This window comes from Trachurus trachurus (assembly GCF_905171665.1).
Source record: "Trachurus trachurus genome assembly, chromosome: 13".
In the NCBI taxonomy this organism is placed as follows: Eukaryota; Metazoa; Chordata; class Actinopteri; order Carangiformes; family Carangidae; genus Trachurus; species Trachurus trachurus.
Window position 1 is genome coordinate 35,948,740 of NC_139892.1, and position 22,815 is coordinate 35,971,554.

The 22,815-nt window shown below is 39.8% G+C and overlaps 2 protein-coding genes across 3 annotated transcripts; one reads left to right on the forward strand and one right to left on the reverse strand.

The window, feature by feature from the left end:
* Positions 1–4,504: 4,504 nt before the first annotated feature.
* Positions 4,505–12,324, forward strand: aifm4 (apoptosis inducing factor mitochondria associated 4). Its single transcript, XM_083985579.1, has 19 exons — positions 4,505–4,557; positions 4,962–5,051; positions 5,256–5,365; positions 5,463–5,572; positions 5,845–5,889; positions 5,996–6,068; positions 6,797–6,909; positions 7,016–7,102; positions 7,208–7,299; positions 7,374–7,504; positions 7,768–7,883; positions 8,106–8,177; positions 8,314–8,377; positions 8,537–8,613; positions 8,941–9,058; positions 9,692–9,790; positions 9,999–10,074; positions 10,152–10,256; positions 11,509–12,324. Exons 2-19 carry the CDS (start codon positions 4,963–4,965, stop codon positions 11,537–11,539), a joined length of 1,608 nt encoding a protein of 535 aa, XP_083841705.1. The 5' UTR covers positions 4,505–4,557; position 4,962; the 3' UTR covers positions 11,540–12,324.
* A 1,839-nt stretch (positions 12,325–14,163) lies between these two features.
* LOC310995690 (arsenite methyltransferase) lies at positions 14,164–20,140 on the reverse strand. 2 transcript variants are annotated; one of them, XM_083984811.1, is made up of 10 exons: positions 19,767–20,140; positions 19,277–19,396; positions 18,112–18,262; positions 17,898–18,034; positions 17,717–17,786; positions 17,547–17,628; positions 17,325–17,456; positions 17,100–17,242; positions 14,816–14,938; positions 14,164–14,602 (listed from the first exon to the last, which is right to left on the reverse strand). In XM_083984811.1, the coding sequence occupies exons 2-10, from the start codon at positions 19,288–19,290 to the stop codon at positions 14,525–14,527; spliced, it is 930 nt and encodes a 309-aa protein (XP_083840937.1). In that variant the 5' UTR covers positions 19,291–19,396; positions 19,767–20,140; the 3' UTR covers positions 14,164–14,524. The 2 variants fall into 2 exon arrangements, with proteins under 2 accessions (XP_083840937.1, XP_083840936.1); XM_083984810.1 differs by having other exon boundaries at positions 19,266–19,396; positions 19,767–20,138.
* Positions 20,141–22,815: the final 2,675 nt, after the last annotated feature.

Genomic DNA, 22,815 nt, shown 5'->3' on the forward strand with positions numbered 1-22,815 from the left:
TTTACTTTGATTTGACACAGCATTTATTACAGTAGCCTATTCTTGTGCTTCAACTGAACGTTAAAACTTTATTGTTTTACTTCTTACTGTGATTTCTTTCAGTAGAAGTGAACAAAGCAGTGCTGTCCTCATTCATGTCAGAGCGCTGGCCTGGACCTAAACAAAGGATACAGCACCATCTTCTGGTGAAGGACCATGTGACATAATTCATACAATGCAATTCCATTGTTGACATTCTCAGTCATGGTGTTGAGCGCACGCCCCCCTCTATAGTGATATGTCTTCTATCAGTAGTTTATTTGTAAGTATCATAACACAATAATGTTAATACTTTGTGGGGTTTATTTTATATGCACAAGTAGTATTTTACCTACTACAGCTGCCCAAGTTGGAGCAAGTTATAATTAGTGTAGGTTAGCCAGATAGTTTGAACCAAGCATATCCTCCAAAGGTTGTGTGAGAATGAGCGTAAAAGAGGCTAGATGATTGGCCTACAGCAAAAAAGAAAAAAGAAAAGATGCACAGGTGGCACTGAGGTGTTTCCAAGACAAGGAGGCTTTATTCACACATCTTATCTTATCTCCCAACAAGAAATATAACAACAGCAAACACCCCATGATCAGACCAGCAACACCCATGATGTTAAAATGGCCTTTTACATGGTGTTCAGGCTAATTGCCTGCCGAGATTCAATCTACTTGGATCCACCACCTGCTCCCATACTTCCTAACACACCATCTTCTTTCTTTTTATTATCCAAACATGGTCACAAACCTACCTATACACACACCCATCTCCCCTAACTATACACAAACACAAACACATCTAAACTCTATTTAATTTACAATGATACAAACACAGCTCCCCATTTACAATAAGGGGTTGTCCCATGGAACTATAAAAATGCAGTCTGTTCCCTGGCGAAGCCTTTTCCCCGAAAACACCCTTAGGTAGACAAAGAGACAGTGAGTAGGCTATTTCATACGCTTCATAACTTTGTTCCATGCACTAACATACACCTTTGACACCAGATAATACACATTACTTCAGTGTTTCATCAATTAAAGCACATGGCTGCGCATCTCCTCTAATGTCCCTCTCCTCCAGGGGGAGCTGAGTGGCCACCACAGCACCTAGGCCTACTAGAGGAAAACAATGACATAAAAGGACAATAGATCTGGTTAAAATATTTAATAAATAGGTTAAATATTCCTTATAAAATGTGCAGATATGAAATATGCAAAGTGTTTTGTGCAAATGAAATAAAGTGCCAATACTTCACCTAAAGTGAATGTTATTTAAGTGTATTAAGTTCATTGTTAAACGTGCATAAAACCCATGGTGCCATATTCACAAGTGCCAGGTAAGGAAGTGCTCTTCATTACAGGCTGTGAGACAAATCCAAGGCTTAGCCAACACTAATACCTTTTCATCTTAAACCGCATCGCTTTTGCTAGATTGCTAGAGAGAAAAAGAAACACAATTCTGTCATACAAATTTGTTCTCATCTTTGTGTAATTTTTTTCATTTTTCCTCTCTGTGAAAAAACCTGGGTAATTTAACCAATTCAAGCCTCATGAGCAGTGTTGGGAACGTTACTTTTAAAAAGTAATTAGTTATAGTTACTAATTACTTCTCCCAAAAAGTAACTGAGTTAGTAACTCCACTACTTCACTATAATAGTAACTAGTTACCAGGGAAAGTAACTATTGCGTTACTTTTTCTTTCTTTTTTTTAAGTTTAAATATGTCGAAGAATTTGGATTTTTTTTCTCTCATTTTTAAATTGTATTTTATTGTTTTCATATATTTCACTGATCGCAATTATGGAATGCGAGTGTGTGTTTTATTGAAAGCGAGGCTGCCTATGAAAATAGGTTACAGTGGGTTTTTTAAGTGCTGTGGCTACAAGCAAATCTCATATTGTCTCTGTACAAAGACAACAAAGACCTTTTTAAATGTGAAAACAGCGGAGACCTATTCAAGATTTGCGTTTAATAACAGGCGAAACATCGAAATTAATTTATTCATGGCCACATTAAGTGAAATTATTAACTTTACCGATTATCCATCTGATTATCTGTCCTGCTGCGAGCGCACAACAGGGTATCTGCGGATCCTTAAAAAGTCTTAAATTCATGTATCTAAAATTAAGGCCTTAAAAAGTATTAAATTTATTAGAAAATTCTAAGATGGTCTTAAATATATAATACACAGCATCATAAAATATGTATGCACTTAAACTTTTATATGAAATAACAGGGTATGCGCGCGGGGTCTTAAAAAGTCTAAAATGTGAAAATCTAAATTTTAGGTCTTAAAATGTCTTAAATTTGTTGAATTATTGTGTTCAAGTCTTAAATAATTTTAGACAGGTCTTACATTTTCTTATGCCCACCATGGGCGAGCATTTCACTCGCATTTGCCCCTAAAAAAAACAAACATGTGTGAACCGGAAAAATCACAAAAAGAAAGAGCACAACCTGCGATTGGTCAAAAACTACAAATCCCACAATTATCTGGCCTCAACAATAACAGTAGTTAGTGTAAGTAAGGGAGAGTGGAGCTGTAGGTGAAAAGAGGAAACAACGCCACGTCTGGTCCTGTTCTATGTTGTTCGTTCACACCGTCACCGTTTATTCGTTACGTCCGCGGTGTAAAAGGCCGTGACGCAAAGACGCGATTAGGCGCGAGACGCGATTAGGCGCGAGACGCGGTATACGCGACTTTTTTTTTTTTTGCGACGCTACACCCGATTCTTTTATGGCGACGGGACCTTCGCGTCTTCGTCCTTTTCATCGTGTTTGGCGGGAAGACACGAGGAACGCTTTTTTTTCGCTCGAGTTTATACGCGCGACCAAACGCGAGATACGCGAGAAATGCGATTTATCGCTCGTTTTGACTTTGTGTAAATTCGCGTCTTCACGAGCCCGCCCATTTTCACTACAACAACAACATTTCTGCTCTCACCAACCATGGTTGAGGTCACAACGCTGCTGTAGCTGCTCTGGAAGAGTTCCAGCTGATGAGCTACAGAGACTTTAGAGTCTAAAGGAGCAGAGCGTCGCTGTGTCGGACTGTTTGGATTTAATGAAGAAGCTGCACAGAGTCAGGTGAGCAGAAGCTCAGGACAAACACTTCGCTCCGGGACATAATGTAGCTACACCTCACATGTTCTTGTCTTTTACCTCAGGGAGATTAAAGTAGTGTCTGTTTCCACTTTCCCTCCGGTCTCGGCAGCTTCCCTCTGCTAGTCTGTGTGTGTGAGGCTAAACTGCGTGCGTGTGTGGTTTGTGTACAAACTAAACACTGCCTCTGATTGGCTTAGCATGAAACCTTACTCTGCCTCAACCAATCATCATCACTTATGCGGTTGTCTCGTCCCTCCCTCCTCCCCCCTCCCCTCACCAAAGGAGAGGAGGAAAAAACTACAACAGTTTAGCAGCTTCTGTGTCTGAGATGAGATGAGCCAAGTCGGAGGACAACGGCTTCACTGAGCCTCATTTAATTGTCGGTAACGGTAACGGCGTTGTAACGGTGGAAATAGTAATTAGTTAGATTACTCGTTACTGAAAAAGATAACGCCGTTAGTAACGCCGTTTATTTTAACGCCGTTATTCCCATCACTGCTCATGAGCCTTTATTTTGATGAAACCATTTGATGGTTTATGGGCTAAGAAATGGCTGGGAATTCATGGTTTAACCAGCAATGGATTGTATTTTATCAGCTTATCACATGTGAGGTACTCCCATGTGTACTGTGAAATTTCACATTTACCATACAAACTCTAACAATAGAATTGTTGTTCCTAGTTTGTTTGTCCAGGGGAGTAAACCTATGACACAAGGAGTAGCTAATGCTGGCTAGAGCGAAGCTTTAACTGTCCATTCTGTATGGTGGAATGAAAACAGGACAGAATGAAACAGCTAAATTAGTGCAATACAAAATATTAACTAAATTTTGAATTGCCCTTGGTTTTACTGGGCTAATCATGGCAAGTAGGACTGTAGTGGTTTGACCGAGATGTAAAAAACATAATTTTTTTATTCACAAATTTGTGTTTCGGTCAAAACGTAGCCAAAAGGTTTTAAGGTAAAACCCTTTACAGCAAGATAGATGCAATTTCCCCTCCCTCTTAAAAACACAAATGATTAAGTTTAAAAAAAAAATTGCACAAGTCCAGATGTTTTTTGCAGTAGCCTAGGCCTATTGTCAAGTTGTTGTTTTTTTTTTTTTAGGCTAGCAGCTTCAGGATTAACATTTTAACGTTTAAGCATGTATAACAAAGCTGACGTTCGCTGTATCCTCTGTCAGTGTCTCTCAGTGTCGGTGGCTAATCTCCATCCCCGGCCTCACGGTGTCGGTCTCTCTCATCTCCCCGGTGACGCAGGTCGGTGGGAGGAGCTCGCGACGCAATCCAACTGTGCTGCTGGTCACGCGGGCAGCTCTCCCACTGTGCTCGTGCTTGCTCGAACAACGTTTGACTGTCTCTGTCGGTGTGTGAGCTGCTGCTGAGGAGGAAGGACTGCATGACCGCCGCTAAACAGAAGGAAACAGGTGAGTTCTTCATCACCGGGCTTTGATACTCTGCTGCTACATGTAGCCACGTATGGAGGTCATAATAATAAACATATGGTGCTTTTCATATCTACACAGCCTACAGCCTCTCATCTCCATGCTTCTTTGCAACGCTGTAGCCTAATGTCTGATCTCGATAGATAGCTGTCTTAGACTTGAATTTCTGTACTTTAAGCGAAAAACACGGTGTAATTTAAATTTTAGGCAAATAAAGCGCTGTGCAAAACCTTATAGGTTGCCTAATACTGTAAACCGTGTTCCCACTTGCCTTTTGCTGAGCAACCCAAAGCCAGTTGTAATCCAGTCAGCCTAGCAGACAGGTTTCATAAAACAATAATGTAACGTAATACAGGTCTTTCACATCCACTGCTTTGATGTTACAGTATGAATCAAAGGCAAGAAGCAGGTCAAAGCGAAGAGCAGGATGAGGTGACTGGGCTAGTCTGTCAGGAGGATCAACTGAAGGATGGGGAGTAAGTAACAAGGCTTTGCACTGAAATTACAAAATGATACATTTTTAATGTATACTGTATATGTTCTTTGTTTTGTTTTTCTTATTCTTTATGTATGCTTGTATTAACATTCTTTAAAACTTGAAATCTTGTTTGTACTTTAAAGCTACGTTTTCCCACAGTTGTCCCTTTTTCTCCTCTGCGCTCTGTGTTGTGTTTATTGAGGATGAAGGAAGTAACTGTAGGGGATCAGAAGGTGCTGCTTGTCCGTACCCATGGTCAGTACAGCGCTATTGGAAGTCAGTGCACTCATTACAACGCTCCTCTTGTCAAAGGTAAGCCCTCATCTCTGTGAATGAACATCAGCATTAAGGAAATAGTTTTTGCGTTAAATCCAAGTCACACTAAGTCACATGTCCTCTGGTCATTCAGGAGCACTGGTTGGTGACAGAGTCAGATGCCCCTTCCACGGTGCCTGCTTTAATGTCAAAACTGGGGATATTGAAGAGTATCCGGGTCTTGACTGCCTGCCCAGCCATAAGGTGAAAACATGAAAACAAATACAGAAGAGAATTAAAAATGTCATCATGTGTGATGGTTTAATTGTACAAATTAGTGGATCAATTATCTTTTGTTTATTGTGATTTATAGACTCAGACTTTTTAATGATAGAAAGTTAAGACAAAGGCAATTAATTAATAATTATTAACTGAATGAACATGAACAATGTTATAGAGTGAAGCTCACACTCCAGCTTTAATCAAAAATCTGTTCCTATAACAAATGGTCGATAACTAAATTTTGTCTTTAACAGGTCAAAGTTGAGGATGGCAAGGTGTACGTCTCTGTCAAGACTAAAGTAAGAGACACAAAGTTAAAAACACTCAAAACAACCACAATTTAGTTTCCTTTTGTTTTGTGATAAAATACACTGTTTTCAGCAGTCGGTTGTTTTTTGTGTTCAGCTCACCAAGCGGGTGAAGGAGATGTGCAGCTTAGAGCCGGACATCAAACATACTATTCTGCTCGTAGGAGGAGGTGAGGATTGTCTGTTATAAATACACGTTAAGGCCCCAGGTTATCAGTCCAAGGTCATTTCATCTGAAATGATCGGCAGGTTGGATGTACTGCACTGTTTGACACATTGCGGCTTAAAGGGATAGTTCAACATTTTGGCAAATTGACCCATTGCCATAATCTCTATAGTCATAGGAGTTGGTTTGTTACCTTTACTGTAATTGTCGGTACAAGCTATTTTTAGAGCGGCGGAGCAGAGCCGCGAGCTGCTCAGAGCTACGCTACGGAGGCTCACTTTACAAGACTTTTTTCGAAGTAAATACAGAAACTGCTTGCTGAAAATCTGCCCCTCACGGGAACACGCATCAGCGGTATTGCATTAATTTACCTCTAAAACAACTCTGTCTCGTAACGTTCTGTTATTATCTCATAGCGTGGTGAATGTGCAGGTCACAACTTTTCCACCAGAGCATTTTGGAGTTGTTGGATTGTGTATTTGATGAGTTTGATGAGGGAAACCAAGAAATCCCATTAGCCTCCGTAGCGTAGCTCTGAGCAGCCTGTGGCTCTGCTCCACCGTTCTAAAATTAGCTTGCACTGACAATTAAAGGTAACCAACCTACTCCTAAAACTATAGGGATTAGGGCTATGGGCCAATTTGCCAAAATGTTGAACTATCCCTTTAAGTATTACTATCCCTGTTTGTCATGTTTTTTTTGTTCATGTAAACACTCAATATGAATTTGTAGGCCCTGCCTCCCTGGTATGTGCTGAGACACTGAGACAGAACTGTTATCAAGGTCGAATCATCATGGTCACCAAAGATACCCTTCCTCCATTTGACAAACCCAAACTGAGTAAGGTAAGAACCTGACCATGATGGAAAGGTACAGTAACCTGTATTATCTGTATCTAAACAAGTGTTGAGATACTTTACTTTACTACTTTATGGCTTTTGCTCCTCTCAGGCTATGAACCTGGACAGCAGCAGCATCCTCCTCCGCTCCAGTGAATTCTATCAGCAATATGGAATAGAGGTGTGGACACAGAGGGAGGTAAGATAAACTACTGATGATACACTCTGACCAATTTTAGAAAAATCTAATTGTCTCTTGTCATTTTTTTTAATTTTTTTTAAAGAAATGTGTTTTGTATTACAGGTGGTGTCGGTCAGTCCAGCCGAGAAGGGGGTGAAGTTGAACGACGGCGTTTTGCAGCATTACGACCAGCTTCTCATCTCAACTGGCTGTAGGTCAGTCATTAGAAGCTCAGGAATGTCTGCTTTCATGCTACAGCTGCATGATAAAAGTCCTCATTCGTTCACAGAGCGCGGCCGCTCAGCTGTCCTGGTAGTGACCTGGAAGGAGTGAAGCTACTGCAGAGTTACGAGGACGCCAAAAAGATCCACAACTCCTGTCTTGGCCAAAAGGCTGTCGTCATAGGAACCTCCTTCATAGGTTATCAAATTCAATTTCTTTACATTATAGAATGAAATTAGTACTGTTCATTTTGCAAACGAGAGCTTGTTGGTGTTTTTTTTTATTTGGTTGGAGGGTGTCATTACCTCATTCATAGCCCTCTCTCTCTCTTAATATTAAAAAGTTTACCGTAAATACTTTACAGTGCAAGATAAGCTTCTTCATGACACCTCACCTCTGTTGCATACCAAATTGCAGGCTCTTTAAACGTTTCCTTCCTTCACAACTATTAAACACAATAGGTATGGAGGTAGCATCCTACTTATCAGACAAAGCTGCCAGCGTGGCCGTGGTTGGCACGACCAGTTACCCATATGAGCGATCTCTGGGCCCAGAGATTGGCAAAATGACAATGCAAGTAAGTATTAAGAGGGGACTAATCTGTCACTGTCAGAATTTATTGTGTTTATTTTCCATATAATCTGTCCTGTGTTACGATGCTGAATTTGGGAATATAGGTGTGACATTCAACTTGGCAGGAATCATATCTGATCTGCCAATTTTCCTGCCATTAACAGTTAATCCCCCCCTTTTGTGATTCTGAATATGGGAATAATGGTGATTTTCTTTTTTCCTTAAGATGTTGGAGGAACAAACTGTGAAGTTTTACATGAACGACAGAATCATTGAGATCAAAGGGAAGGACGGCAAGGTAACTCCACTGTTTTTCTATTAGCGTAGCCTTTGTCATAGTAGGTGTTACTAATAATGTCTCCATATAAACCATGATTTCAAAATGTGTGTCGTTGTGATGTTTTAGTCCTGGTGGATGTTCTCTGGTTTTCCAGGTGAAGGAGGTGGTGCTAGACAGTGGAACAGTCCTGGAGGCGGATGTGGTGATTGCTGGAATTGGTAAGGGTACTACTCTAACTCAAGGTGCTGGCATACACAATATTGTCAATAATATCAAAGAAGCTAGCTTTGTTACTTGCTCCAAACATCAGTAATTGTTACTAAAACAGAGTCTTTCACATTCAGCCTGTCCTCTTAACCCAAATATCTGTCTCTCAGGTGTAATCCCCAATTCAGACCTCTTGGCAGGAAGCCAGGTGGAGTTGGATTCAGGGAAGGCTGTGATTGTTGACAAGGTAACACAAGCTAGTGTTTGTTTGTTTCTTTTTTTCCCCCATCAAAACATGAGTGTACTTTTCTGGGCAAATTAAATTGTAGGCAACTGGACTTGTACTGTATTTGTCTTTGTCTTGTCTTGACTTGTAGTTGCCTACGATTCAATTTCCCCAGAAAAGAACGATGACCTGGATGAATGAGAATATCCATAGACAAAAAAAACATGAATGTAGTATATTTTCTGGATCCCTCAGCTCTATTCAGGTGACTGAATATTTGTATATGTCTTTATAAGCTACTGTAAGACTAATGTGGAGGCTCTTGCTGTAAACTTTCCTTTCTAACAGTTCATGAGGACCAGTGTAGCAGATATTTTCAGTGCTGGAGATGTAACCTCCTTCCCTCTGGCCATTCGTGGAGACCAGAGAGTCAACATAGGTCACTGGCAAATGTCACATGCTCAAGGTAGGAGACTGAAGTCAGAGAAGCAAAGGCTGATACAGGGTTCTTACTGATCCTTAAAAAGTCTTAAAAGGCATTGAATTCATTAATCTAAAAACAAGGCCTTAATTGGCATTAAAATGTCTTAAATCAATTTTTCAAAGTCTTAAAAATGTTAACACATGGTAAGTGGGATTTTATGGTTGTAATTAGTCTCAAATCTCAAAATAATTGGTAACAATCCGACATAGAGAAGTTAGTGGCGGCCGCCTCCAGCTCCCGAGTCAGTGTTTTTTTTTTTTTTTCGGACTTTTTATGCATTTATTTTGAAAGGACAGCTGGAAAGAGACACAATCCAATGTTCATGTAGCAGTCACTTTACCTTGGATCACATAGGAAAGTGGGTAAAATTGTCCCTAACCCTATGTAATTGATGTGGTGTTTTTTTTCTTCTTTTTTCTGCATTTGTGTTTATTATGAAGTCGGTCTTAAATTTCATTTCAAGTGGCTTTAAAAAAGTCTTAAAAAGTCTTAAATTTAACTTGGCTTAAGCTGTAGGAACCCTGTGATATTATGTGCCTTGGTTTGGGGTTGCTGGTGAAGCGAGGTTCAAACTCAACGATGTTTGTCTCTTTTTTTTTTCTTTCTTTGTTGCAGGAAAAGTAGCTGCACTCAACATGCTAAATAAACCAACCAAAATTGAGTCTGTTCCTTTCTTCTGGACTGTGTTGCTCGGGAAGAGTATCAGATACACAGGTTGAGTATTTACTGGTGTGTGTGTGTGTGTGTGTGTGTGTGTGTGTGTGTGTGTGTGTGTGTGTGTGTGTGTGTGTGTGTGTGTGTGTGTGTGTGTGTGTGTGTGTGTGTGTGTGTGTGTGTGTGTGTGTGTGTGTGTGTAAGAAAATGTCATCTGCTGCTGTGGTGGTATTCATTCTCATTACCTCTTTTCATTTCCTCATTCTAGGCTATGGGGAAGGATACACAGAAATTATATTCAAAGGCAAAGTAGAAGAGAGGAAATTCCTGGCATTTTACATAAAGTAAGCACTGCAGCTGTGGAATAACTTGATGCTGGTAAATATGACTGTGTCAGACTTCTAAACTGATTTGTCAACAGGGATGAGGCGGTGGTAGCTGCAGCCAGTCTGATGTTTGATCCTGCTGTGGCTCGTCTCGCAGAGCTGATGGCTACTGGCCAAGTTTTGAAAAAGGCACAGGCTCAGTGAGTGATATCCTGAACTTTTTGTGATATACTGTGTGATTAGGGGTTTGTGATTTAGATTTAGAGATTTAGTAGCCAACTCGATAAGACTGTGTTAAAGGGATAGTTCAACATTTTGGCAAATTGGCCCATTGCCATAATCCCTATAGTCATAGCAGTAGGTTCGTTACCTTTAATTGTCGGTGCAAGCTATTTTTAGAACGGTGGAGCAGAGCCACGAGCTGCTCAGAGCTACGCTGCGGAGGCTAATGGGATTTCTTGGTTTCCCTCATCAAACTCATCAATCCAACAACTCTAAAACGCTCTGGTGGACAAGTTGTGACCTGCACATTCACCAACATGTCAACATGAGTTTTCCAAAATCTTTTTATTGAAAAATACAATTAGATATTTCCAATCACAGGGATACAATTATCCTTTTCTTTTTCACATATATATGTAAACAGTATGTCAACATGATTTGATGAGGGAAACCAAGAAATCCCATGAGCCTCCGTAGCGTAGCTCTGAGCAGCTCGCGGCTCTGCTCCGCCGTTCTAAAAATAGCTTGCACCGACAATTAAAGGTAACGAACCTACTGCGATGACTATAGGGATTATGGCAATGGGCCAATTTGCCAAAATGTTGAACTATCCCTTTAAAACGTACCAATTACATACGGTGGGTTGAGCTTCAGCTGTTACACCTGGATTGTTTAAATTAACTTGGCTACATCAGGGCAGCAGAAACAAGTTGTGAACATTGACATGTGATTATCTTTCAGGCTGATACAGAAAACTTGTTCTTAATAGACCAAAAAAAATAAGGAGCAACATTTGCATTGAATCAGAGCTGTGTCAGTGCCCATTTGCTGAATTTAACATTCACTTTATCTGTGGTTGTAGCTTCTAATGCTGCCTTATACGATCAGGTAGCCACTTCTTTTATCGGTATACTGTTTTCTGAGCAGCTGTAAAACAACTGATTATTCTCAGTAGAGCACCACTGTGAACTCTTCACACTGACCTGCTCCAAAATCAGACTAAATTGGAGGACATCATATGCATGCAAATACGGTACAGGTTTATGAGTTGCTGGGTAACCTTATCTTTCATGCAAACATCATGTCCCATTTCAAAGGGTAAGATTCACAACCTGCAAGCTGTTCTTTACTGAACGTTTGTTTTTTTGCTCTCTTCTCTTCTCTTCTCTTCTCTTCTCTTCTCTTCTCTTCTCTTCTCTTCTCTTCTCTTCTCTTCTCTTCTCTTCTCAGAGCTGACGATCTGAGCTGGCTGCTGATGTGACCAGACGTCTGCTGTATTCAGAGTTACACCTTTCATTGATGATCGATGGTCCCTCTTTTTCTCAAACAGGATTTCTCCATTCAGTGCCTCGGGCCTAATGAAAGCCCATCAGACCTCTTCTCTGCTCGTTCAGAGCACTGTTGCCATAGCAGCTTGCACAGCTCCCCTGAATTTGCACTTTGTGCGCCCCATGAATAATCTCATCACTGTGTAATGAGCATTGCCTGGATAGGACTAAACTGACCTGCAGCAATTTAGCCTGCATTTATTCCAAATTTTGACCACAGCTTTACCAAAAGTGTGACATGAGAAGCATCAGTTTGTGACTAATTACAACAATTTATTACCAAATGTGTAAGGTTAAAATTTTAGTAAAAATTGTACATAAACAATTCAAAATACACACTCCACTGAACTCTAACAGTATGTTGAGAAGTAACTTCTTAAAAATCTAAAATACAAACATGAACATATTTATCATTAAAAATAGTGTGTTCTTTTTCTTTTTTACTTGAGACTATCATGTGTACTGCCATGCCTTCATCCACTGTACTGTCAATGTTCACAGCACAGATGCAGCTAATTGTTAAGATTTTAGTCACCTAGAAACTAATCTGTATGTTTTAATACTCAGGTATGAAATAAATGTATTAGGCTAAGTTAGGAGTTTCAACCGCACTGATTATCCACAGTTATTTACTGATGATAGCCAAATGTTACGGGATGTGATTTCATTTCTTTTTTTTTTCTGCAGTTGTTTGTGTTGCACTTTTTACAATAAATCAATGTCCATGTGTAGATAACCTTTCCTTCCACACTTCATTTAAGTTTTGACTGTAACAGTTGCATCTGTGAAACTAACCATTATCATTTTTATGTGTGGTCATAGACACTGTTCCCTCTAAGGTGTTTTACTGCGCAATTGCGCACTGCTCCCCACCTCTTTGCGCAGAAGACAAAAAAAGTTGCGCACTCGAATATCCCCGACTAGTTTACGGTTTATTTCTCCCTAATGTGCGCTTCGAATTGTGAAATTTATGACCTCTGTGGGCGTTTATCACTGCAATGAGTGACAGTGACAGGGTGCTGTCAGCCAGTGATCATTAAAAAAACATGCCCACGAGGCGCTGTCCAGCCAATACGCAGCGGTTGTTTAGCTTGAAAGCCAATCAATGTGTTATGACGAGTAGCCGCTGTTGTGGCGTTTTTGTTATTGCATAGCAATTCAGCCATGGCTAAACCGGAGGGTTGTGAGACTGCCTGAAAGGTAAAGAAAAAAACGCGCATCGTTGAGAGTGGAGTGGCTGTCACAGTCTGTGGTCACAGTACAAATACGGACGAGGGAACACCGGTGAAATTCGGCGAGATTTTTTTTCTTTTTCAACCGAGACTGGAGTCGTTTGCAAGACGTGCAGTGACGCAAAAGTAAAAGGCGAGTTTTCAGAGGGGAAAGTGTGGAGTGGACAATGTTTCCAGCGGCGTCATGTCAATAGAAACGAGGGGGCACGTGCACCGGCAGACTTGAGGGATAATTTCTTTTTTCTTCAATTACCTTACTTATTATTTTACCATCTAGCTATGATCAGTGGTCATATTGAGTGAAATCTATTACAAATAATGGCAAGTCCGCTTGCTTTTCTGCTGGTTTGCTAGCAGTCCCTGGCCATGTGCATTATTTTTAAATTAAGTCGCAAAAAAATCAATACATGGCCACGTGCATCTGTTTACAAAGAAGCCGCGAAAAATCAATATATGGCCATGTGCATTTGTTTACAAGAAGCTGCCTAAAATCAATACATGGAGCGTGAAATAACAGTTACAGTTCATTACAATTTTGCAAGCTCTCTCTCTCTCTCACACACACACACACACACACACACACACACACACACACACACACACACACACACACATACACACACACACACACACACACACACACACACACACACACACACACACACACACACACACGGGTCTGTAAAGTGCAACTACAATTTAAGATTTTGCTTTAAAATTATTTTTACTGTTCATATCAAGAATGCTAGTGCCAAGAGTTGATGACATGTTAGTTATTTTTTGACATAATTGTTCATATGGCAATAAATGAAAAATCTATTTTGCCAAAACAATATTGTATTTTGTTATCATTAGCTGTAACTGGAGTAGTAATGTTGTCAAAATAATCTGTTATTAATCATTATATATATATATATATATATATATATATATATATATATATATATATATATATATATATATATATATATATATATATATATATATACATACATATACACACACATTAATCATGATATTTGGAGTTGGAGAGGTGAGGCCATAGCACCAGCATGTGGACGTACTATGCTTGAGCTGTCGCTCACAGTCACTCAAGCAGGTCATCAGGGGAGTTGAATTTCTGCTCAGGAGTTTTGAAAATTAGAGGGAACATTGGTCATAGACTGTATTCAAACCGTTCCAACACATCAGTGATTTGGGCTTCGTTTCACTTATTTATTAACTAGGCTATACTGTATGTTCATTTGACATGTCATGAAGCTTTCGTTGTATTGAGTGTCTCTTATACATTACAGTAGAGAACAGATTTTGACAACACAAACTGATTTCATTAGTTTTTTTTATTCACATCATTAAAATCACAATTTTAGGAAATAACCTTTTATTTCACAGATTTACTTCAGTCAAGCAGGACTTACTCCATATGGTCAAATCGTTGAATGACAATGTGGCAGAGAAAGTGTAATTTCTTAAATCAAGTTATATTATTATGACACTGTTAACACTACCATTTTTATATTAACATGTCAGCAATGACTATGGCTGATGACAACATATGCTGTATGCAATGGCTTCCACATACAAATATCTAGCCTAAGGTTAACTTTTGATTTGATTTGATTTTGATTTTATTGTTACATGTGTCCTCAGCCTCCAGAGCAGTTTCCTCTGTAACTGGCTGTGTCTTTATTTGCTTGTTTTGGAGCATTGTTTGACAGAGGATCCCATTTTGTCAGCCAACAGAAATGGACTGAGGTGGCAGTACTGTGGAGGAAAAAACAATATCACTACGTCAAACACATTGTTAACTATCAAACCCAAAGCTGTGAACCTGCTACAAATTATTATATTGAAATCTTTTAATCATAAATCATTTAAAAGAGTGCTGAATTTGATCACTACATGCAAAAATGTAGGTCAAAGATACAATCCATCTGGATGCAGTTTGTGTTCAGGTAAAGGTATTAAATCAATTACCTGTGGTGTTGACTCGGAGCTGGGCTCTGGTTCGTCCAACATCTGAATTTCGAAATCCGGGCAAAAACGGGAACTCTTGAGGATTCCTGCCAGCTGTCCACTTACTTCCACCGCAACATCTTTCTGCATAACATAAAAGTAAACACTGACTTAGTCCAGAAAAGTAGTTTTTCAGCCAAGGACCCCCTGACCAGCACAAGGCATTTTTGGTTAAAAAAAAGAAGACGTAAAACACTGTGTCAACTAGTGATGGAGAAACCGAAGCTTCCACTGAATCAATATGAAGCAATTGTGTTGAAATGGTTCAGTGTTTCAAAGCATTTGATACAATTAAACATGGCGACATCTGCTGGTCAACCTTTAACATAGCATTTGCACGAAACAATAAAGGTCATGAACTGGTGGATGTTTAACAATTTAGGTTATATGTGCATCGCAAGATTTTGGACTGTTTTTTCTGTTACACTTGGGTTATAATGTGATTGTGTCTTCATAATGTGCTGAATGTAGGCTAATAAAGATATGCAACATTGATAGAAATCCAAAAATTATATTTACTAAATACAAAAATGTGGAAGAAATTGGGAAATGCTTGTGCTACTACTAGGGACTATTATGACTATTATGAATTGTGCAGAATGCTGGCGAGAGTGGGAAGCAGTTTTGATTTTTGATTTAATAACAAAAGTATTTGAGTTGAGCTTTGCTTCAGTCTGTTTCCCTTCTTTGTGATTCAATGTGTGACTGTGGCTGTCTTTTGTACTAATCTATACGCACTCGCACAACAACGCATGCAAAAACTGATGATTTTGAAAACTACACCCTAAATTCAAATCCACCGCGACACGTCGTCGATACGGTCGATCCGCGTATGATGTAATGAAGCTTCGTTTGGAAAGTCACATGATTTTCGGCATGGTGAAGCGAGGCATCGACACATCTTGTCGCGATACTTCTGCTTTGAAAGATCTGTACTGTGTCGAAACGTCTGCTTCGAGCACAACATCCCTAGTGCCAACCGTGTCTGATTTATTAAACTTTGTATAACTTGTTAAAAAAGAAAATAATAAACTTGGTGCTGAAGAGTTTTGTACACAAAAATAATCATCAACTTAAAGTGCCCTCGTTTAGGATTATAATAAAGGTCTGTTTTTAAACCGAATTCATGAACTCAGTTACAACAGCAGCTTGTGGACAGAAATCTGTGGTTTTCTTTGAGACTTGTTCTTCTGTGTTTTCAGCTGCGCTTCAACCAAGACGTCTATTGTTTGAGTTGTCAAGGTGGCAGTGATTGACAGGTGATGCCATGTGGCAGGTGCCAGGTTGGGTCAAACCATGTCCTTTTTCAGTTCAATTACACTTATATTTTGTTGAAATATTTATTAAATCATATTTTAAAAGGTTTTTTGAACTGATGCTATTTTTTAAATATATATCACCAGTACCAGTACCCCCATTTAGTCTACTTGCCAACAATGAGTACCCGGAAATGTTGAGTACCCCAAAGTTTTATGTTAGAAATATATAGTATGGGTCCCCAGTATTCAGAAACTGCCGGATGCTAATTTATATATATTGGGCAATTAGCACAATTGACATAATTAGCATAAATTAGCATAGTTTCCTATATGGGCAATATTTCTGCAAAATTGACTTGGCTGATCTGGGCAATATTGGAGTGGTTTTAGGGGTTATTGATGATGCTGAATCCATTTCTGACATTTTCAAAATTCAAAATGGCTGTCTAAACCGAAGGGACCAGATTGAAATCCATCAAAATCGGCCCACTGGCGGTTTAAATCTGGTCACTACCGGTTTAGACAGCCATTTTGAATTTTGAAAATGTCAGAAATGGATTCAGCATCATCAATAACCCCTAAAACCACTCCAATATTGCCCAGATCAGCCAAGTCAATTTTGCAGAAATATTGCCCATATAGGAAACTATGCTAATTTATGCTAATTATGTCAATTGTGCTAATTGCCCAATATATATAAATTAGCATCCGGCAGTTTCTGAATACTGGGGACCCATACTATATATTTCTAACATAAAACTTTGGGGTACTCAACATTTCCGGGTTCACAATGGGGCCCTATGGGCTGGCAAGTAGACTAATTTGAATACCACTGGCATAAAGTACTTCATGTTACTGTTACTATATGAACCACATGTTTAAAATAAAATAAAAAAGTATTTTCTTGATAGAACAATGTGCCACAGATTAGTCAATACACTTACGTGAGCAAAAGCAATACAGGACTTGGGTCAGTTTTACTATACCTTGAAACAGTGTGATGAATCAAAGTCCAGCTGATCTGGGAAATCTGCCACCGTTCCTTTATAGGTCACCGTTGCCTTAGACATGACAGGACTTTTGGGCAGCTTAAAGAGCCGGTAGGTCCCTGAAGCATAGCTGATGTCGCCTGTAAATTGAACAAACACTGTTCATACATGTCACTGAAAGTCTCAGTTTTACTTTACTCCGTATTTTTTTGTTTGTGTTACCTGCTTTTGCTTTGAGTTCACAGTTGTGGACCACAATGTGGCTTGCTGAGACAAGCTGTGGAGTGCTGAAACCAACACTGTGGGCCAATGAAATTAGGTCTTTCCAAAACAGAGAGCCACCCATCCCCTCACCTTATATCAAAAATAAATAAATTACAGCCAACATGCGTACACAGTATGTCAGTGACACAGGGTTTCTATGATGTATTAGTGTAATTTTACCCCAAAGGACTGGATCTTCCTTCATGTGGTCAGGGACAACTTTGCTGGCATACATGTCACTGAAGTAGAGTTCACCTCCCTCCTGTATGAAACAAGTAACTGATGATGATTTTCATTATTATTTTTATTTTATCTTAATAATATGGATGGTAGAAATTCTTCTGACCAACCTTTAGGATGCTGTAGGCTTGCTCTAGCACTGCTCTTTTGTCAGGACACAAACAGATCACACAGTTGGATCTGAACAGACAAGAAGGAGAAACTGGTTTGTCTATTACTCTGTCACAGCTGCCACAGACCACACAGTCCACTGACAGACCTTGTAGAGTCTTAACAAGATTTCCAACCTACAGCACGACGTCCATTGAGTCACTCTGTATGCCAGCTTCACACAGCTTCTCCATGTAGCCGTGGACGAAGGTGACATTAGGCTCCTTGTAGCCAAACTTATTCTGATGATACTCGGTGTACTGGCGAGCTACAGTGATCTAGAGTGAGAAAAGGTTCATATAGTAGTAGGTGCAGTGTCACAGGCACGTGTGTGCATACATGCACCTGTAATTACCAGCTCCTCCGTCATATCGATGCCCGTCACATGTCCATTTGGTCCAACAAGTTTACTGAAGGCAAAACAGTCTCTGCCAGAGCCGCTGCCCAGGTCCAGCACCTTACAGCCCTCAAGCTTGGCCGGGAACGGAAGACCGCAACCGAAGAATCTGGGGGGGAAGTATATATTGTTGATGACATCAGTGTGTACCAGGGTTATTATAGTTTTTAATTAGTTTTTATTTTAATTTCCTTTTTCTTTTTGTGTTTTTTATTTCCAGTTTAGTTTTATTTAGTTCAACGAGCAGTTTTAGTTAATTTTTATTATGAGGAATTGAGTATGCTACTTTTAGTTGAGTCTTTGTGAGAGCAGATTATGATAAAATGATGTTGATTGTTTTTGTACAAATGGGTCTCACGGTGACAGTGGCAGTTCAGCCTATATAACCTATAGGAACCTCTGTGTCTAGGTAGGTCTTTCCAACTGGAAGAGGAGATACAGTTTTGATCACTGAGCAGCTGAGCAGCACTATGCTCCGTGCAGACGTGTTTGTTTTGAAATGTTTGACTTTTGGAAGTTTGGATGTCAAATATGTATACTTTGTGCATTGTAGCGTAATGGAAGTGGACTTTCATTAATCTGTCATGGTTAAGTAAAGTGCATCAATTATGAGGCTAAAGCATGGGCTTTAGCCTCTAAAGTCTTAGTTTCAGTTTTTCAGGTATTAGGAGAAAAGCTTTGATCTGTAGAAGCTTCTCCGTGAGAGCGCCGCAGATTAACTTTCAAATTTGTGGGATTTTTCCATTTTTAGTTGCATCCCACAAATGTTCCCATCAGTCCTCATCAAGATACTTTTATTCTTATCTACCTGGGGGTCGTACTGGAAATAGTCCCAGATTGGGCTGTGGTATTTCCTTCTTCCTGCAACTTTAGCCATTTCTACGAAAACTAAGCTGATTTTATCCACAATTCAGTTTAGTTTTAGTTAGTTATTTTTATTTCAGTTAACTCAATTTTTTTTTTAGTCAACTATAATAACCCTAATGTGTACCAACAAAATATTATTGTAATCATACAGACACTACAGAGACAGTTCTGTGTTGTAGCACATACTGTTGAAAGTGGAGAGATGAAAAGGGAATATAAAGGTGACACCAGACGGGACCAGATACCTTTTGGTTACCTCTGGGTGAACATGACTCAGCGCATCTGTCACACTTCTGGGCACAGAGCAGGACAAACTGCAGGAGGAGGCACTTGTTTGCAAATCACAGGAGGACTCCAGTCGACTGCCGTAGTATTTCTGCACACAAAATGTTTTCATCAGACAAGTAACAAAACTGTCAGAAATAACCGTCTTCAGTTCAGTCATGCTCTTATTTCACCACCCCCAAGCTACCATGGGTCTCTAGTTTATGACTATATGAACTTTAAACTAGTAGTATTGCAAAAAAATCACAACTCCACTGTTCATGTTAAATAATAACTAATACTAAGGTATCCGTGTAATTCTGTGACGTTGGGTAAAAAAAAAAAAGCACGTCCCATATGAAAAGTAGGTCTACACTAAGTTCACCCTGCGACAGTATAGAGTAAAGAGGAAAAAACAACGGAGTGAAGCTACAAGTGGACGGTGACAGATCAACTCAGTGAAAGAAAGTAACAGAGCAAACCTTCACGTTTTCCCGCACGTCGTTTCCAGTCGCCATGGGTTCTGATTGAGTTACAACACAATAAACAGTTTAACTGAACTACAAAAGGTCGAAACGCTGAGCAGTACAAATAGGAAATGTTGAAAAAAGATCACTAGACCGCAGTGTTTGTACACCGGAGCCGCCGTCGTAACTTGAGTGTATCGATGCGCTCGGTGATCAGGCACACACTGTATCAGGCTATCAGGTTGGTACATCAGGCAGTAAATTATTGCTGCGTTACCATAGTGTTTTATTAGTCGCTGACTCGCCCTCAGCACTTTACTCGGCTCGGCTCGGCTTGGGGCAATCGCCACCGCCTTTATAATCTGTTTCATTTCTCTGAAAAGTTGAAGGGAATCAGCTGAGGAATCGAGTCAGTCGGCATCGATGGTTACTAACCAAGGGGGTGGATCGGACTACACGCAGGCGTAGCTCACAGTCGGCCATATGAGGACGGGCAACTTGCTCTGACTCTGGCTGCAGTTACAGTGCAGTAGATAGGTGATCCAGTCCTCTGCACTAAAAAAACGATTCATAACTCTGTGAAAAATAAATCAGTATGTAGCTATTACTTTAACTATTTGCATAATGTCACTATAATGTTACTTTTACAAAAAAAATACATTATTAAAATTATCCGTGATTCTAAGTATGCTGCATCATAACTGCATAAACGTTCATAAAAATCAAACCGTTTTGAAATCGGACAAAAACTGAGCAAGTTATGGTCATTATAGCAGAACATGCACCATCTCTGAGGGAGAGAGTTGCCCGTCCCAAGATGGCCGCCGTACTGGCTACGCTTTGTCATTGGGAAACAGCTGCGGGTGAGTCATCTAGTATATAGATCTATGTTACTAACTACACAGCTGTATATAACCCACAATACATTGCGGTGGTGCAAGAGAAATACATCCATTGGGTGGCAGTAATGAACCACCAAAAAAGAGGAAAATTATCAAAAGGGGTCAATTCGACTACTTTTGCAGTGGTAACATGTCAGAGTAAATAATTTACAAGTGTAAGTACAAGTCCCAGACAGCAAGACTGGTCTGGCCTAGTTTTGGCCCACATCATGCACTCATATCTGGTCCACATTCTGCAATTCTTCAGTGGATAGATGACTCTGTTGTTTACTTCAGGCCACACACGTTCGATCCTGTGGTTCTGTTAAAATGCAAAGAAGGGAATTCAAAAACATTGACTAGGTTTTTTTTTTTTTTTTTTTTGCCGTCAAGCCCAGTCAATTGAACACATTTTAGAAAATAATATTATTCCAAGATTATCTTTTTTTCCATGCCATATAACTCACATACAAATGGTAAATGGTAAACATACAAAATAAATATAGAAATGCAAATAATATCATGACCACTGTCTGACATAATCTAGTAACATGTAGGCTATAGATACACAACCACCAAGACGCTCCACTATCCAAGTACTGAAAAATACATACCCACACAGAATATATAATGTTGATAATAATTAAATACCCTTGTTGATGCTGTCTGCTGATATGCCAAATAAAACCAGACTTATGATAAATTATTTATCCCATACTTTTTCCTGAATATTTTCGTCACGTTCGGTGCAGGAAGAAACTGGAAAAACGAGAAGTGTAATGAAAGTACTCGCAAGCAGAAAGTGATTGCCAAAAAAACAAAAAGTGACCTGAAATAGAGAAGGAGGATCTGTATGAGTTTTTTGGTCTCTGATTTACATGTCGTTGGTGTCGCTGCCGAGTCTCCAGGACTAGACTAGGTAGAGACTAGGGAACACCAGGCCATGACAAGCTGTTCAGATTTCACAGTAAAAAATATAACCTTTTTCTACTCAGTTTTTATGTTTTCTGTCTGATTTTAGGTCCACTGTGTTAATAGTCAAAATGGAAAAAATAACTGTAAATCCACACATGTGAGGTTGTACTGAAAAGAATAACACCAAGCAAGGCAAGGTAAACAGTTTTTAAGGTGAAATATAAAGGTGAAATCAAAACTCCAGAGAGTTAATAGTGTATTTTTCCTCCAAAAGATTTAGCACTGGTTGGGTTTAGGCAATGATGAAAGGAGTTGGTCAAGTTTAGTAAAAAGACCAGGCAGAGGCTAGACAGGCCAGATAGATAGAGTGTGTACATGGCGGTGGATGGTATGAACGAGAGGAGAAGGCGTCTTGAAGAAGAACTGGAGAAAACTGAGAGAGCGAGGGAAGAAAGGAGGCAAAGGATTATTTGGAGAATTGCTTTGTTGGAGTATTCCTTAGCTGAGGATGCATTTCGGCGTCGCACACTAAGATGAAGGGTAAGATGCTTTTATTTAATTCAAAACCAAGCGCATATTTGAACGACGGTCGTGTTTTTACTGTGTTAGATTCCTATAGTTTGGGCTCACAAGAGAAGTGACAAATGGTGGAAAGTTGTGGTGCCCACCTTCTCTGATGATCAGTGGTTGCAGAACTTTAGGATGTCACGGGAAACCTTCCGGTATTTGTGTGAACGTGTGCAACCAGTGATGGAAAAGCAGGACAAATTTTCGCCTCTGTGTGACCCTCCAGCAAAGGGTTGCTATAGCAGTGTGGAAGCTGGCAACAAATGCAGACTACAGGAGCATCTCCCACCTGTTTGGAGTCAGCCACTCAGCTGCCTGCAAGTGTTTGAAGGCCTTTTGTTCAGCTGTAGGAAATATACTGTGGCCTGAAGTTCTCCAGTTTCCAGATGGCAGCCACACTTCAAGAAATGGCAAACTACTTTGAAAATATATTACGTAACATTTACTGGGCTCTTATGAGGGCAGCATAAGATTATGGGTGCATAGCATACATGTCTGCTGCTGAGTGTCAGCTGAGGAAGCTGGAGGTGGAGCAAGCCTTGGCCTTGAGATTATGCAGTGGAGCCTTCAGAACCTCTCCAGTAGCTGCGGTGCAGGTAGAGATGGGTGAGATCAGAAGGGTAAAGTTAATGTTAGCATACTGGGTCAGTTTGCAAGGACATAATGACACACATGCAGCAAAGGTGGTTCTGCTTGAATGT

Coding starts and splice junctions, on each gene's coding strand:
- aifm4 (XM_083985579.1), top strand. CDS start 4,963: ATGAATCAAAGGCAAGAAGCAGGTCAAAGCGAAGAGCAGGATGAGGTG. Junction 6,910..7,015: donor ACAAACCCAAACTGAGTAAG/GTAAGAACCTGA, acceptor TGCTCCTCTCAG/GCTATGAACCTGGACAGCAG. Junction 8,614..8,940: donor AGGCTGTGATTGTTGACAAG/GTAACACAAGCT, acceptor CCTTTCTAACAG/TTCATGAGGACCAGTGTAGC.
- LOC310995690 (XM_083984810.1), bottom strand. CDS start 19,802: ATGGCGACTGGAAACGACGTGCGGGAAAACGTGAAG. Junction 19,397..19,766: donor ACGTGCGGGAAAACGTGAAG/GTTTGCTCTGTT, acceptor TTTTGTGTGCAG/AAATACTACGGCAGTCGACT. Junction 17,457..17,546: donor GGAAGATCCAGTCCTTTGGG/GTAAAATTACAC, acceptor TTTTGATATAAG/GTGAGGGGATGGGTGGCTCT.